This window comes from Metopolophium dirhodum, chromosome 2, assembly GCF_019925205.1.
Source record: "Metopolophium dirhodum isolate CAU chromosome 2, ASM1992520v1, whole genome shotgun sequence".
In the NCBI taxonomy this organism is placed as follows: domain Eukaryota; kingdom Metazoa; phylum Arthropoda; class Insecta; order Hemiptera; family Aphididae; genus Metopolophium; species Metopolophium dirhodum.
The window spans coordinates 1,791,395-1,804,579 of NC_083561.1; the positions used below are offsets into that span (position 1 = coordinate 1,791,395).

Below are 13,185 nucleotides of genomic sequence, written 5' to 3' on the forward strand. Positions count from 1 at the left end.
CCACCCAATATTTTATGAAACATATAAAAAAAATTACGTTAAATTAAATTATGTTTATTATTTACTTAACATTTATATATAGCCATATAGGTACAATAACAGTACATTCTTAAAACGATTGGCTTATACATTTTTAACTACAAAATCATTTTTAAATTTTAAATTTGATAAATGTTGTCAAAAATCGAACTTTAAATGCTTATAAAAAAAATTGTGCTCATGTATTTTTACACTGCTATTTAAGCAATATATCAGGAGCTTTGTAATAAACTTTGACGATTTTTGGCCAAACAGAAAAAAATTTTTTTTTGTTGAAATATATAGAAAATAAAATTGAAATTTTAAATTGCACGTAAACAGCTCAAAACCAGTCAAAATATTTTGAAAATTTTATCAAGTATAGGAATTGATAAAATAAATATATGATCCATAAAAATGACTCATTTTACATCTAATGAACAGCAGAGCGGTACCCACTTGCCACCCTTTTTTTTACATTAGTACTTCATTAATCCTATAATATATCACGTACATATGTATGCTAAAAATTAATACCCATTACCCAATACCCACCCACACAAAATTTGGAGGAGCGGCCGCTTTCACCACGCCACTGTACTAATAAGGTCGGTACTATAGAAATGATTTTATATTATTGAATTCAAATTTTAAATTTTACACACCCATCTATTAATGCAGTGTACTTAACACGCCTACTGTACAGCAGAGTGGGTACCTACTTGCCAATCTTTTTTTAAATTATATCTGTAGTGTGTAGACTAAAAGTATAAATAGAATACGCTAACGTCGCTAACTGCTGAGATTTATGATGGCCAAAAATCTCGGCGCTCTAGGCAAATTACTTGTCTGTCTATACATTAATCCAGGCCTGAGTCTACAGTATAATCATTGATCATTGTACATTTAATCAATGGTATAATAATAATTAATATAATATAATAACCTGCTACGTCACCACTCCCTGCTACTCGGTAGTGCCCGTTGCTCGTGGGCGTAAGCCCGTAAGCCGTTAACTGTATAATATACAGCCATTAGTCAAATAAATGTAAATATTAATATACCTGTTTATTATTTATTTTGAGTTCTGTATGGTAGGATATTATCGGTAGGTACTTTGGGGATGTCAAAAATAATAAATACGGCGTGTGACGTGTTTATATTTCAAAAAATGATTACAAAGTGAAAATCGAAATTCCTCGATCGTCCCAGGAGAAACTTTGTTATCAACGTCATACACTTGTCGTTATCACAACTCACAAGATGAAAGTAAAAAACATTCATCAATCATCGTTTCACTCAGATACCGAAACGAAAATAATAATATTTATTTTCAATAGGTTCCTATTCTAATATTATAATCCCTCTTCTTAACTCTTTACCTCTACAAAAACATTGTTAATGTTTCAAAACGTAATGTTATTTTTGTAACATCTGAAGTAGAAATGTTATCCGTGGAAACTGCGATTGGAAAACCGTTTTGGTCAACTACACAGATCTTCAATCTTCACTGAGACAGGTCAAAAACAAGTGAACACATGACAGACATGGTTCACTATTGTGTTTTCCACAAACACATTTCCCGGTAGACTTGTTAGTCGGTAAGTATTCAAGTATGATTTTCATGCACAACATTTGACTCATCTTATTTTTAGACCCAACAAATGAAATGCGTTTCAACAAACAGGAGATGATCACATTGGCACAACAACCGTCTAATAAATTTGATAAAGAAGGGCTGTTATTCGTTCGCGAACGCCAAGAAGGGTTTTTCAGAAGAACTGAGAGTGAGTATTTATAATTTTACTCATTGGTACCTACCTTTGAAATATCTATAAGTGAAATAAAAAATAAAGTTTAACAAAGTTCAATCTTACCATTCTTATACCCTTAGAGAGTTACTATATTGTTATAATCTAATATTTGCATACCTAGTCATCAGCTTGGCATGTTTTGTATGAATTGTGTGTTTTAAGTACATAATTGTTTGGAATTTTGCATGATACATTTTAGTACTTTTAAATTAATATCATTGTTATTTATTGGTTTAATAATACTCATAAGTCTTGGATTTAAATCATATAACACTGCGTGTAAAACATATTGGGCAGTTTTGAAATAACTGAAAAAATATATAACAATCGGAATTAACACAATTATTTTAACAATGTAAATAAAAACCTCCCAAACGTAGGTTTAAGAAAAAAATCAACTGATAATATAAGTCAAAATAGCTATGAATAAGTTATTAGGTACGTTTATTGTTATTTTTATTATGATTTATGACTATAATAAATACATACAAGATAAAATTTAGTCCGATAATATTAAATGTTATTGTAAACATGTTCAATCTACATCAATTAGTAATAATTCATTCATAGATAAAGCCTATAGTAATAATATGTGTTAAATGATATCAATACAATTAATTAATTATTTTATCACTAAATAATTTTAGATTCCGTTTTTCTAGAACATTGCAGAAGTGTCACTAATGGGTAGTTACTTCATTCAAAAATTTCATGCAGTAAGCAACTTTACTTATTTGTGTTTGTGGGATTAAGCTTTGTATATGATTATATGAATAACTAATGCAATTTTTTTAAAATTAATTTTACTAGCAAAATGTTGATATTATTTTATAATACCAACACAATATTTTTATATGGCATTATGAATGTATTGAATGTATTGTTTTGTTCTTTTTTCTAATCTTAGTTTTTATTTTAGTTAAAGAACCTAAGCTTTTGAATTTTGATAAAAAATTATTATGAAGTGAGAATTTTTAAACAATTAAAGACAAGGGTTAGAATGTTTGATGTATAATAAAATGTGTTATTATGAATATGATATAAATATTTTCTAAAAATATTTTACTTGTTTATATAATTTTTAACTATTGTACCTAATTATAGCCTAGCAGATCTAAAATAAAAAGTAATAAATATATAAATCAATTTGAGTATAGATATTGGAAATCTAATGATTGAGGTTATTATGGTAAAGTAAAAATACAATTTTATGATTATATTTCATATTTTTATAAAAGAGAAAATAATTATTTTAATAATTATTAATTATAATTATCATTTTTGAAATTATACTCTGTGTGGATTTCTAAGATTGTGAGTTGTGCTATTCTTGCATATAACAAACAAAAATCTAATTATTGTATTTTGAATTATTTGTTTTTTGTTTTGGTTAAGAGACTAGAGGTCTTATGTTTTTTCAATCCAATTTGATTTTTAGACTATTAGATTTATTTAAACAATTTCAGAGAGAGATTCAAAGCGAAGCAAAAAACGGGAACGTCTAAGCGATTTGAACTGTTATGGCGGATCACATAAAGGTATATAATTATAAGCATTTTGAATAATTAAATAATTATATAATACATAAACAAAATATGAGGTATTTTAAGTGGTTTATTTATGGTAGAACAATAAAAAAGTATACCTATATCTTATTTGAGCCAATCTGGTTTACAATGTTGCAAAATAACATAGGTATAGTCTGTGTATGGTAAATGCGCGCAACTGCGAATTTAAGATAGCTGTAAACGAAATTGAATTTCAATGTTATATCTAATTAAACTAATCAATCTAGTATTTATATAAAACAACATACATGTCTACATATACATATTTATTTTTTTAATTTTATCATTGGCTAAAACTTAATTAAAAATTATGATTTGTGGTTGGCTTTTAATGGCTGAATTATAAATTGAATTAAATTTAGGGAAATTATTACAATGTTTATAAAACATAGTTTTTCCCACCTTTGTATTATAAACAGACTGTACATATAGTTGTCCATTAATATTTAGCATGAGACTTATATATTGTTGCATGATACATCCATATGCAACCCATTACTAGCCAACCTAACAGTTAATTGATCATTTATGTTGAAATAATCTTTGAACCTTTAGTTTTTTTATGTTGCATGTTGATAAGTGATAACTTTTTATGTCAAAACCCAAGGTAAAAATATTAATGTAACTAATACAATAGTTTTATTTTTTCATTATTGTTCTCATATAATTATGAATATAATAATATTATACCTACAAGTCTTTCTCATTGTATTATAATTTTACAGGTGAGAATGATTTTTACATATTTATTTAAATCTATACAGTGTATAATACTATAATGTATTGTGTTATATACATTATAAAATATATAAATGGGAGTGCGCTGAAATTGTTGGTAGATAAAGTTACAGTTCACTTCAAAAAATTTTATTTATTAAGTAAAAATTTAAATAAACACAGTTAAAATACATTTTTATTCATCTTAAATAACTTGTTTTTATATTACATATTTACATGTATCCTTTCTGGAACCATCTTCTATGAATTTCCACATTCTAAAAACTGAATATGTTTAGCTGGTTTTGATGTCCATAGTCAATACTTCAATAAGCCACACCCGTGCACACACCTATGAACATATATTTATTAGTTTAATTATTGTGTTCAACAGATTATTTTGATTAGTGGGTGATTATTTCAGTTTATCAGTGTTAAATATTGACTATTATAAAGTTAACAAATATTGAAATATAAAAAGTAAATTATATTAATTAATTTCATAATATTGTTACTCTTATATTTGTTTCTAATGTTAAATGTTAAAACATATTCTGCAGTAATATTCATAATATGTTTGATTCTATAAATTGTGCATAAATAGCCAACATGTGTTCATGTTAAATATCTTATAATCAAATTTCAGTTTTAAATATTTTATTGATTACGCTAATATGTATATTTTATTATTTTTTTAAAGCTAATTTTGAGCGTTGGTGTCGTTTAAGAGGAAATCTGCTATTTTATCTTAAGTCTCATGATCAGTTATCAGATTTACTAGGTGTTATTGTTCTACAAAATTATTCTGTACAATTAGACGAGTCTCCACCAGAAGGACCATTTAGTTTTCAAATAGGTAAACAATTTTCAGTCATAATTTTTAATTATTTAAGAACAACTACTAATAATGTAAATTAATAGTATTTGAAAATGGTATTTGTCAACAAATTGCTGCACATACAGAGCCAGAAAGAGATTCTTGGTTAGAAGCTATAAAGCAAGCAAGCTACGAAATCATGCGGGCTAGACTATTGGATTTAAGAAGGCAATTAGAAGTAAAACGAAAACCTGATTTAGATATTAATATGTGGAGATTACGTAAAAATCAACCTAAACTAGGTACATTTTAATACATTCTCTACCTATTTCTATATTATTTTTACTTCCATATTTTATATATGGCCATATTCATGTTTTAGATCTAACAAAGGTACCATTGTGCGAGATATGTTTTTCTTGTGATAATCTGATGTGTGATGGGCATGGGCGTTCTCCAAATCCAGCAATTGTTGTATCAATTTGTATACCAAGTGAAAATGTTTGGATAAACTATGCTAACACAGAAGTTATTATTGATAATAGTAATCCAACATTTTTGAGAACTATATGGTTACAACGCAGTGATGGATTAACTGAGGATTGTATCCTTCGAGTATCAGTCTATGATGTCCGAGAATGTATTTCTGGAACCGCTGTGAAAATGGGACATTGCGAAACAACACTATGTTCGTTGTTAGAAACTACTCATTCGGGAAACAATGGGCAACGTGTTCGTTTGCCCCTGTCATCACCAAGTATTAGATCCGATTTAGATAAAATTATTGGTTTTGTGTCCATGACAATTTGTCGTCCAGACAAACAGATTGGACATAATATGAGTACAGAGTCCACACCATGCAAATCATTAATGTATAACAATCATAACTTTCCTGTAAGTTAAATAAAACAATTAAATATACATTTATTTTTAAATATTAATTATCATATATATTTATAAAATATATTTTTTAATTACTATAGATGGTAAATCATCGAAGAACACAGTCATTGCCTCCAAGACTTGGAACTAGATTACGTGTACCCTTACAGAACTATCTGTATTTATTATTTGATAATGTATCGTTTGTTACTTATCGTTTTCATTCTGGTCTAAGAGGTGATATATCTGTTTATGAAATAATGGCTGAAAGCAAGTTATGCTTTTATTTACCACAACAATTATTGTAAGCATTTACTCATCTAAGTTAGTAGACAACAAGTGAAAATTAACCATTCTCGTAAATAGAAACATATGGATACTTGAAGAAAAAGAACTTTTGCAAGAAGTGTCAGGAATGGGTGAATTGTCTGAGCCATGGCACTCAAAACAAGTAGAACTACTTGACCGACATTTGCAACTATTACATTTGTATTCTCAAGCCAAACAAAATCTCGAAAATCAGAAGGGTAAATTTTTAACACTGATACATTTTTGAAGATAATTTATCATACATAATTATCTTCCAACGTATTTCATCCATGTTTATATGATAATTATTCATGTGTTTATTATGGTTGGTTGAATGTAATGATAATCTAAACATATTACTCTGTAGAAAATCTGGTATCTTTTTACTTTATTGGACAACTTTTTTTTTGAAACTTATGTAGTTAAGTACACTGAAAACGATAGTGAAGTCAGAATTTGGCGCTTGTGCATAGTTTCGAAGTAATGACACATCAAAGTTAGTATATTTAGAGCAGGGAAAATTATAAGAGTGGATAAACGGTGGTTACCCTGTGACAACTTGAGGTGTTGTTACATAGCAAGTCGAGGGATATTTTAAATTTTGTTTGTCCGAGTGAAGTGCCAAAAAAAGGTGTATCCCGTAAAGTAAAAAAGTTCTGAAAATCTAAATCTAAATTTTTTTTAGGGGTTCATTTTAAACCAAGTTCGCGTAGAAACGATCGTTCTTTAGAGTTTGCACCAACAAACTTACACTTACAACGCATTTGGGTTCAAAATGATACACTAAAAAAGAGTGGATTTTATGATACAATTACAGTTGGCGCATTTACTGCACATTCACATAAATCTAAAACTGGAGGATTGATAAAGTAAAACAAATTTCTAAGTAAACAGTAAAATATAATATTTATGGTTTTTATAATATATATATGTTTTAGATTATTACAACAACTCAAAGAAGCACCACTTAAAACAAACGGCCATGCTATGGCCAGTAGTAAAATTACTATGGCGTTTGATGCCATTCAAGCAATTAAACTTCTAAGGCGAGAGGTAGTAGATGCAATGAAAATTTTGTTAAATTTAGCTAAAGACAAACAAACTGCAGGAATGATGCCAATTTGTAATGATATGATATCCAAAGTAATTATATTTTTAAAAATCACTATTAAAAATCTTTTTGATGTTGAGCGTTTAGCATTATTTAATTAGTAAATTACTGTTGTATGCGCTTAATAAATTTAGCTTTATCAGTTGCTCATAATTATTCACTACTACCTGTCATATTTAATTATAAATGAAATGGCCAATCCTATTGAGCGTACATAACTTTAGAATGTGCTCAATGATATTGTAATACATATAATATTATCATATTATATTTTTTAGACTCGTATTTTGCTAAGCCTCTGGGATCCAAAACTCGTTGAAGAAGCTTTAAATTTTATTGAAGAACATAAAGTGACGCCTGTCTTGTGTGATGACAATGAATCCATTAAACATACTTCAAATTATCATGTATCGCCATTTAAACGCATAGCAAGCCAGATAAATTTTGATCTACAATCACCAGATACTGAAGATTTGTATACTCCGGAAAGCCCAAAATGTTTGAGGAATTTTATGAAGTTTGATTCAAAAGAAATCCAAGAGGAACATGACTTGAGCGGTAATGAAGACCAACAACAGTTTATTGTGTTTCCAGAATCTAAGGGTGAAATGGACAATAATCAAGAAGACGCAAACCATTTTTCTGGTATGTTTTTGAATCAAATTTTCATTATACTATAATATATTTTATGTATTAAAGTGCCTACTATGAAAATATATTTAAAAAGAATATTTTTAGGTTTGAAAGAAAATTCATTACCTAATGAAAGCGGCAATGGTATGAAAACAGGTCAATTTTTGGACACTTACTCAATGTGTAATTCACCGTCAGCCAACTATTATAAGCCAACTGAAGAACCAGAACCTTGGGAACTTACTCAATTGAATATTGAAGCTAGTATTATGTGTCTTGTGAGCAAAGTTAAATTTTTGTGTGGTCGTTGCAATAGTCCAGCAGTAAGGTTAAGGTCTCAAAGAAGTCATAGCTTTCGTTCAAATTCATCAACAAATCAAGTAAATAATTTTTACAGTGCAAAAAATTAACCATACATTTTATGTTTGCTTTGATATTAAATGTATAACAATATTTTCCATATTATAATATAAATCATGCTACAAAATACAAATTTAAAATATTCATACTATGTCTAATATAATATGACAAAACTATTGTTATTATTTAGTATTCATAATTACTCAAAAATATTATAGGCAACAAATTGTCATCAGCCTGTGAGCTTAGATTCTAGAATCACTCAAATTTCCAATAACGAAGCTCAAACAACAACTAATAACAAGTGAATATATATATTTTTTATATCTTTTACTAAGTAGAATAAATAAATGTATTATTCTATGTTTTTAGTGCACCTTCTAGAAACAAGTTTACAGAAGGACTTGATTTTAGTCTAATGACTGATTGGGGTTCTGAATTAAAGCCAAGCATGCGTAAACTTCGTCAAGCTATGGATGGACTTTTAAAAACTGCTAGACTTACGCATAGTGTTTTTAGAGTACAAGAGGATAAACGGTCAGCTGAAAGGTCATGCAACGTTCGTTACCGTAGACATGTTTGTTTTTCACAAGCGGTAATTAAAATAAATTATTTAAATTAAATTTAAAGAACACTCAAATTTAATATTAATTTTTCTGTAGTTGACTGCTCTAGTTAGTGGTTTAATGGCGAGATTGTGGTGTCAAAAACCTGAACCTGAATTCCTGTATGTATTGTCTTCAATTGGTTGTCTAGCCTCTTTTGAATGTCTATTGAGTTACTATGGTAATGAGATTGACATGTGGGGTGATATGGCTATTGCTATTGAAGATCTTGCCACTGTGAACTTTACCTTATTACCATTATCGCAAGCTGTTAGGTATTATTTATAAAATAATAAAAATAATATATATTTAACTATTAATATTATTTTTGTAGAGAAAATCCAAAAGATGAAATCATGCCACGGATTGTTGGTTCTAAGAACTCTTTATGTGTTTTATTACCAGTTCCTGATTTAATTCAATCTTTACTGCCTTCTAAAAACATTGCTCCATTTCGGGTTACGCCTGTTTTTTTTAATATGGGTATTAATGAAATGGCAACTATTGCAGAAAACCTTGGAAATACAAAACCACAGGATAGCAGCAATATTGACAATTTTGAAAGATTAAATGAATTCTGTTCGAGATACCGAAAACTTAATTTATCAAATAATGGTGATTGTGAGCGACAAGGCACTTCTGTTGCAGAACTAATGAGCAATTTAAAAGATTCATTACATAGCAGTAAGAGTAAAAATGTAGAAATACTACAAATAGCAGCTATAGTGTGTCGCCGTTTAAAAGGTATTATATCTAATTTTTATGATTTTATTATTATTGTTTGTACTGTTTTAATTTAAAATTATTTTCAATCTGCATTTTTTGAGGTACACATGCTTTTATCCTTACTTTATAATTACTTTTAGGTTTAAGATTTACAAGTTGTAAAAGTGCCAAAGACCGAACAGCTATGTCTGTTACACTCGAACAGTGTTCTATTCTGAATTTGGAATATGGACTTGCAGAAAGTGAAATTCAAAGAGCATTAGATTGCATGAGAAGGTATATAATATGATTGTTTGAATATTATAATAAAAAAATATAGATAAGAAAAACTTACGGTTGTCATAATATGCCATGTGAATATGTAATTTCTTTCAGTGAGGGGTGTAGGAGAGAAAATACATACAAAAACACTGGTGTCAGAAAATATGCATTTAATAGATTGCAACACTTCACCTTACCACAAATGTATAGACCTCCGGCAGGTACTTATGGATCAAGCCAAACTTAAATGGTTACCATGGTTGTTATTTATTTTATTTCATTTTTCTTTATTGACTTTTCTTTCTTTCAATTGACAAACAAAATTATCAATGTTCCTATACTGAGACTGCTGTCTGGCGTACTTAGAACTTCTGCGAATAGTTTTTGAAATAAGAAAAACTCACTACCATAATAACTATTATTCATATTTTGAATGGGTTTTATTTTCAAGAGAAAGAATAAGTACTAATATTTATTTGCTTGATTGATTTTCGGGTTGATTAAAATAAAATAATTTTGAATAAATCGGGCAGAGTTTTTGTCTGGATTAAATAAATTAGTGATAATGGTTGATTTTGTCCTAAGAATAATATATGGTGGTCTGTATTATCCAGTGGATGGATTAAATGGCAAATTCTGTATTAGTTATTTAATTTATGAATTTAATTAGTCATTACTCACGTAATACTTATTGAACATTAAACTGGTAATATGGCAGCATGAATAAATAAATATTTATTTAGTCTGTCATTCACATAGAATTATAGAAGCATATTATTTTATAACTGAAAAAAAATTTATACTAATATGTTTTATTTTTTTATACTATTCTGCATTTTATTTAGCAAGGTGAATTAATGAGTTCTAAACAATATAATGTATTACACTATTATATTACATTTAATCAATTTAAAACTCAGCATAATATACAATTATTACGAATGTTCAATTCTTGTTTTAATTGCTCCAAATGGGAAAATGGTTGTCTAGAAACTTGATAGGTACCTATACTGCAATTATAGGATAAAATGTTTCATTTTAATTAATAACAATTTTTTTTAAAAAGTTATTTAATTTGAATATCTTTACTGTTTAATATCGACTATATAATATGAACCAGAGGCTGAAAAGTATGGACAGTAGAGGAATTGATGGTTGGTTAAAATTGGTTGATTCAATTTAATATGTAGCCATTTATGAAATTTTTGTCAATAGTTGTCAGTTATATTCATTTTTATTTTATTTAGTGCTTATTTGATAGTTATATTATTATTAACTTAAGGCTCAATGGGGTATAAAAAATGGTATTGTTTGATAATCTCGTAAAAAATATTTGAAAATAGAAATAATATGTCTTAAAAAATTAAAAATATACAAAAGCTAACGGGAATTATATTATCGAGAATCTACGAAAAAATTTTGCCACTGATGCTTTTTCGCTCAATATTCCCTCAAATCTTTTGTATTCCAATCATATAATATCAAAACGATACTCTCCCCCACCCATTTGAATATAAAATACATATACATTAATTATCTAAAAATATGCATCACATTAGAATTCCATCTTTTTCATTAAGTACTTAACGTGTATAGAAAAGTACTTTAATATATTTTTCCTCAGTAAAGTATAAGTTGCATTGCCTTGATATTTATAATTTGTGGCACCAAAATTCTAATAAAAAACCAGTAAAATTAAATTTTGAGTTATTTGTTCAACAAAATAATTTTAGTAATAATTTTGATTGTATTCATATATAATAACAATAAATAATTGTATAGTGTTTACAATATACATTATTATATTATTTCATTACTAAATAGTAAATACTGATCTTATATTCGTATTCATGTTCTGGGTTGCATGAACAATCACTAAACATTTAACGAATCAATATCATGAGTAAACGGTCCCTTAAACATGATTTTGTGGCCCGTGGTTGGTCCATTAAATTTTATTGAACCATACATTTTTTATGCGATCCGGCATTAATGTATTATAAACTGAGTTTGTACGACCATTGTTATTATTCAGTCATATTGCAGTATATGATAACAAACAATTTTTATATTTCAATTTCAACTTAAAAAAATAATTATAATATTTAAGATTTATCATATTTATAATTAAAAAGTGTAATAAGCTTTAATTAAATTATATCAATTATTAATGTTATTTGTCTATTTTTAAGACACAATGTGTGCCAAGCTTAAGTACAAAATTAGTAAACATTAATTAATTAAATTAACGTTTACAGTTTAACTTAAAATACTTAATGTTATGGGATTGAGCAAGTGTCTTCCTGTTATTGATATTAAATCATAGATATTAGATTCTGTATTAACTATGGATATAATAATGTTGCTCAATATGTACAACAGAACCTTGAAATTATAATATAACATTTATTGTATTTTCTTACTTTTAAGCTATTAAAAATTAAATTTTACAATCCATTCAGATATAACCTAACATTGTATATTTCCAATATACAATTTTATGTTATTGATAAATGTATATGTATACGTTTCTAACCATTTTGTTTTTTAGATTTTATTGTTAACTAACTTATGTTTTTAGTCTGCACATCTTTATATTTGAAAATTATAGCTGAAATGTTACCATCAACTGAGTGATTTAGAAATTGTCTACAAATTTATTATTTGTTATGTATTTCATTTTTATTATTATTTCTTCTATGTAATACATATGTTTATTTATACATATAAATTTTTTTTTTTATTAAAGTTATTACATTGAAATTGTTTTTTTTTTTATTTATTCTTGTTATATTTGTTTCTATTAATATTTTCCTAAAATGACAAACAAATTTTATCAAATAAATTGAAGGATTTTTTTGTATTATGATTATATTATTTAAGAGTTCAGGCTTACATAAAGTATTATTGACATTTTATTGTGTTTATTTTGTTGTACCAAACTATTTTGTAAATAGTTATATTATTTGATGTGCAATTAAATTGTTTTAGATGATTTAGTGTTTATTATTAAATAGTGATTACAAACATTGTCCAAGTGTAGAATAAATCACAATGTACAATACATATATTATTAATTATCATGGAATACTATTACATTTTGTCTAAACCTACCACTTAATTGCTAATTATTACTGTACTTATATAATATAATATTATGTTTATATATTTAAAGTAATATAAATTATTTATTTATAACTGATGGCCCATTAACTAACTGCTAGTAGTATCTACCATTTTGGATATCAGATAATAATACGTTTTTGCTATCTTGTATATGTGTGTACTTAACTAATCCTTAAACTTCCTGGCCTGTTATAGTGTTTTTGTTAAACAAATATATTATGTATAATATTTATATTAA

The 13,185-nt window shown here is 27.0% G+C and overlaps 1 protein-coding gene and 1 long non-coding RNA gene across 7 annotated transcripts; one reads left to right on the forward strand and one right to left on the reverse strand.

Moving 5' to 3' along the window:
* Window positions 1-1,479: 1,479 nt before the first annotated feature.
* LOC132939858 (inositol polyphosphate-4-phosphatase type I A) lies at window positions 1,480-10,075 on the forward strand. Of its 5 annotated transcripts, none has more exons than XM_061007257.1 (18): window positions 1,480-1,619; window positions 1,674-1,805; window positions 3,299-3,370; window positions 4,818-4,973; window positions 5,039-5,236; window positions 5,317-5,828; window positions 5,918-6,120; window positions 6,183-6,343; window positions 6,811-6,994; window positions 7,064-7,268; window positions 7,515-7,881; window positions 7,975-8,249; window positions 8,448-8,533; window positions 8,602-8,824; window positions 8,892-9,109; window positions 9,169-9,578; window positions 9,701-9,836; window positions 9,936-10,075. In XM_061007257.1, exons 2-18 carry the CDS (start codon window positions 1,688-1,690, stop codon window positions 10,066-10,068), a joined length of 3,657 nt encoding a protein of 1,218 aa, XP_060863240.1. In that variant the 5' UTR covers window positions 1,480-1,619; window positions 1,674-1,687; the 3' UTR covers window positions 10,069-10,075. The 5 variants fall into 5 exon arrangements, with proteins under 5 accessions (XP_060863240.1, XP_060863241.1, XP_060863242.1 ...); XM_061007259.1 differs by lacking the exon at window positions 1,480-1,619 and adding an exon at window positions 2,480-2,548 and having other exon boundaries at window positions 1,673-1,805; XM_061007261.1 differs by lacking the exon at window positions 1,480-1,619 and adding an exon at window positions 2,495-2,548 and having other exon boundaries at window positions 1,673-1,805.
* On the reverse strand, window positions 1,613-9,985 carry LOC132939859 (uncharacterized). 2 transcript variants are annotated; one of them, XR_009664020.1, is made up of 4 exons: window positions 9,895-9,985; window positions 4,355-4,469; window positions 1,950-2,140; window positions 1,613-1,850 (listed from the first exon to the last, which is right to left on the reverse strand). It is a non-coding gene; the product is annotated as an uncharacterized LOC132939859 (long non-coding RNA). The 2 variants fall into 2 exon arrangements; XR_009664019.1 differs by lacking the exon at window positions 9,895-9,985 and having other exon boundaries at window positions 4,355-4,671.
* Window positions 10,076-13,185: the final 3,110 nt, after the last annotated feature.

Excerpts from the sequence above, each read along its gene's own strand:
- LOC132939858 (XM_061007257.1), top strand. The coding sequence starts at position 1,688 with ATGCGTTTCAACAAACAGGAGATGATCACATTGGCACAACAACCGTCT. Across the intron at positions 4,974-5,038 it reads ACCATTTAGTTTTCAAATAG|TATTTGAAAATGGTATTTGT; the intron begins GTAAACAATTTT and ends GTAAATTAATAG. Across the intron at positions 8,825-8,891 it reads ATGTTTGTTTTTCACAAGCG|TTGACTGCTCTAGTTAGTGG; the intron begins GTAATTAAAATA and ends ATTTTTCTGTAG.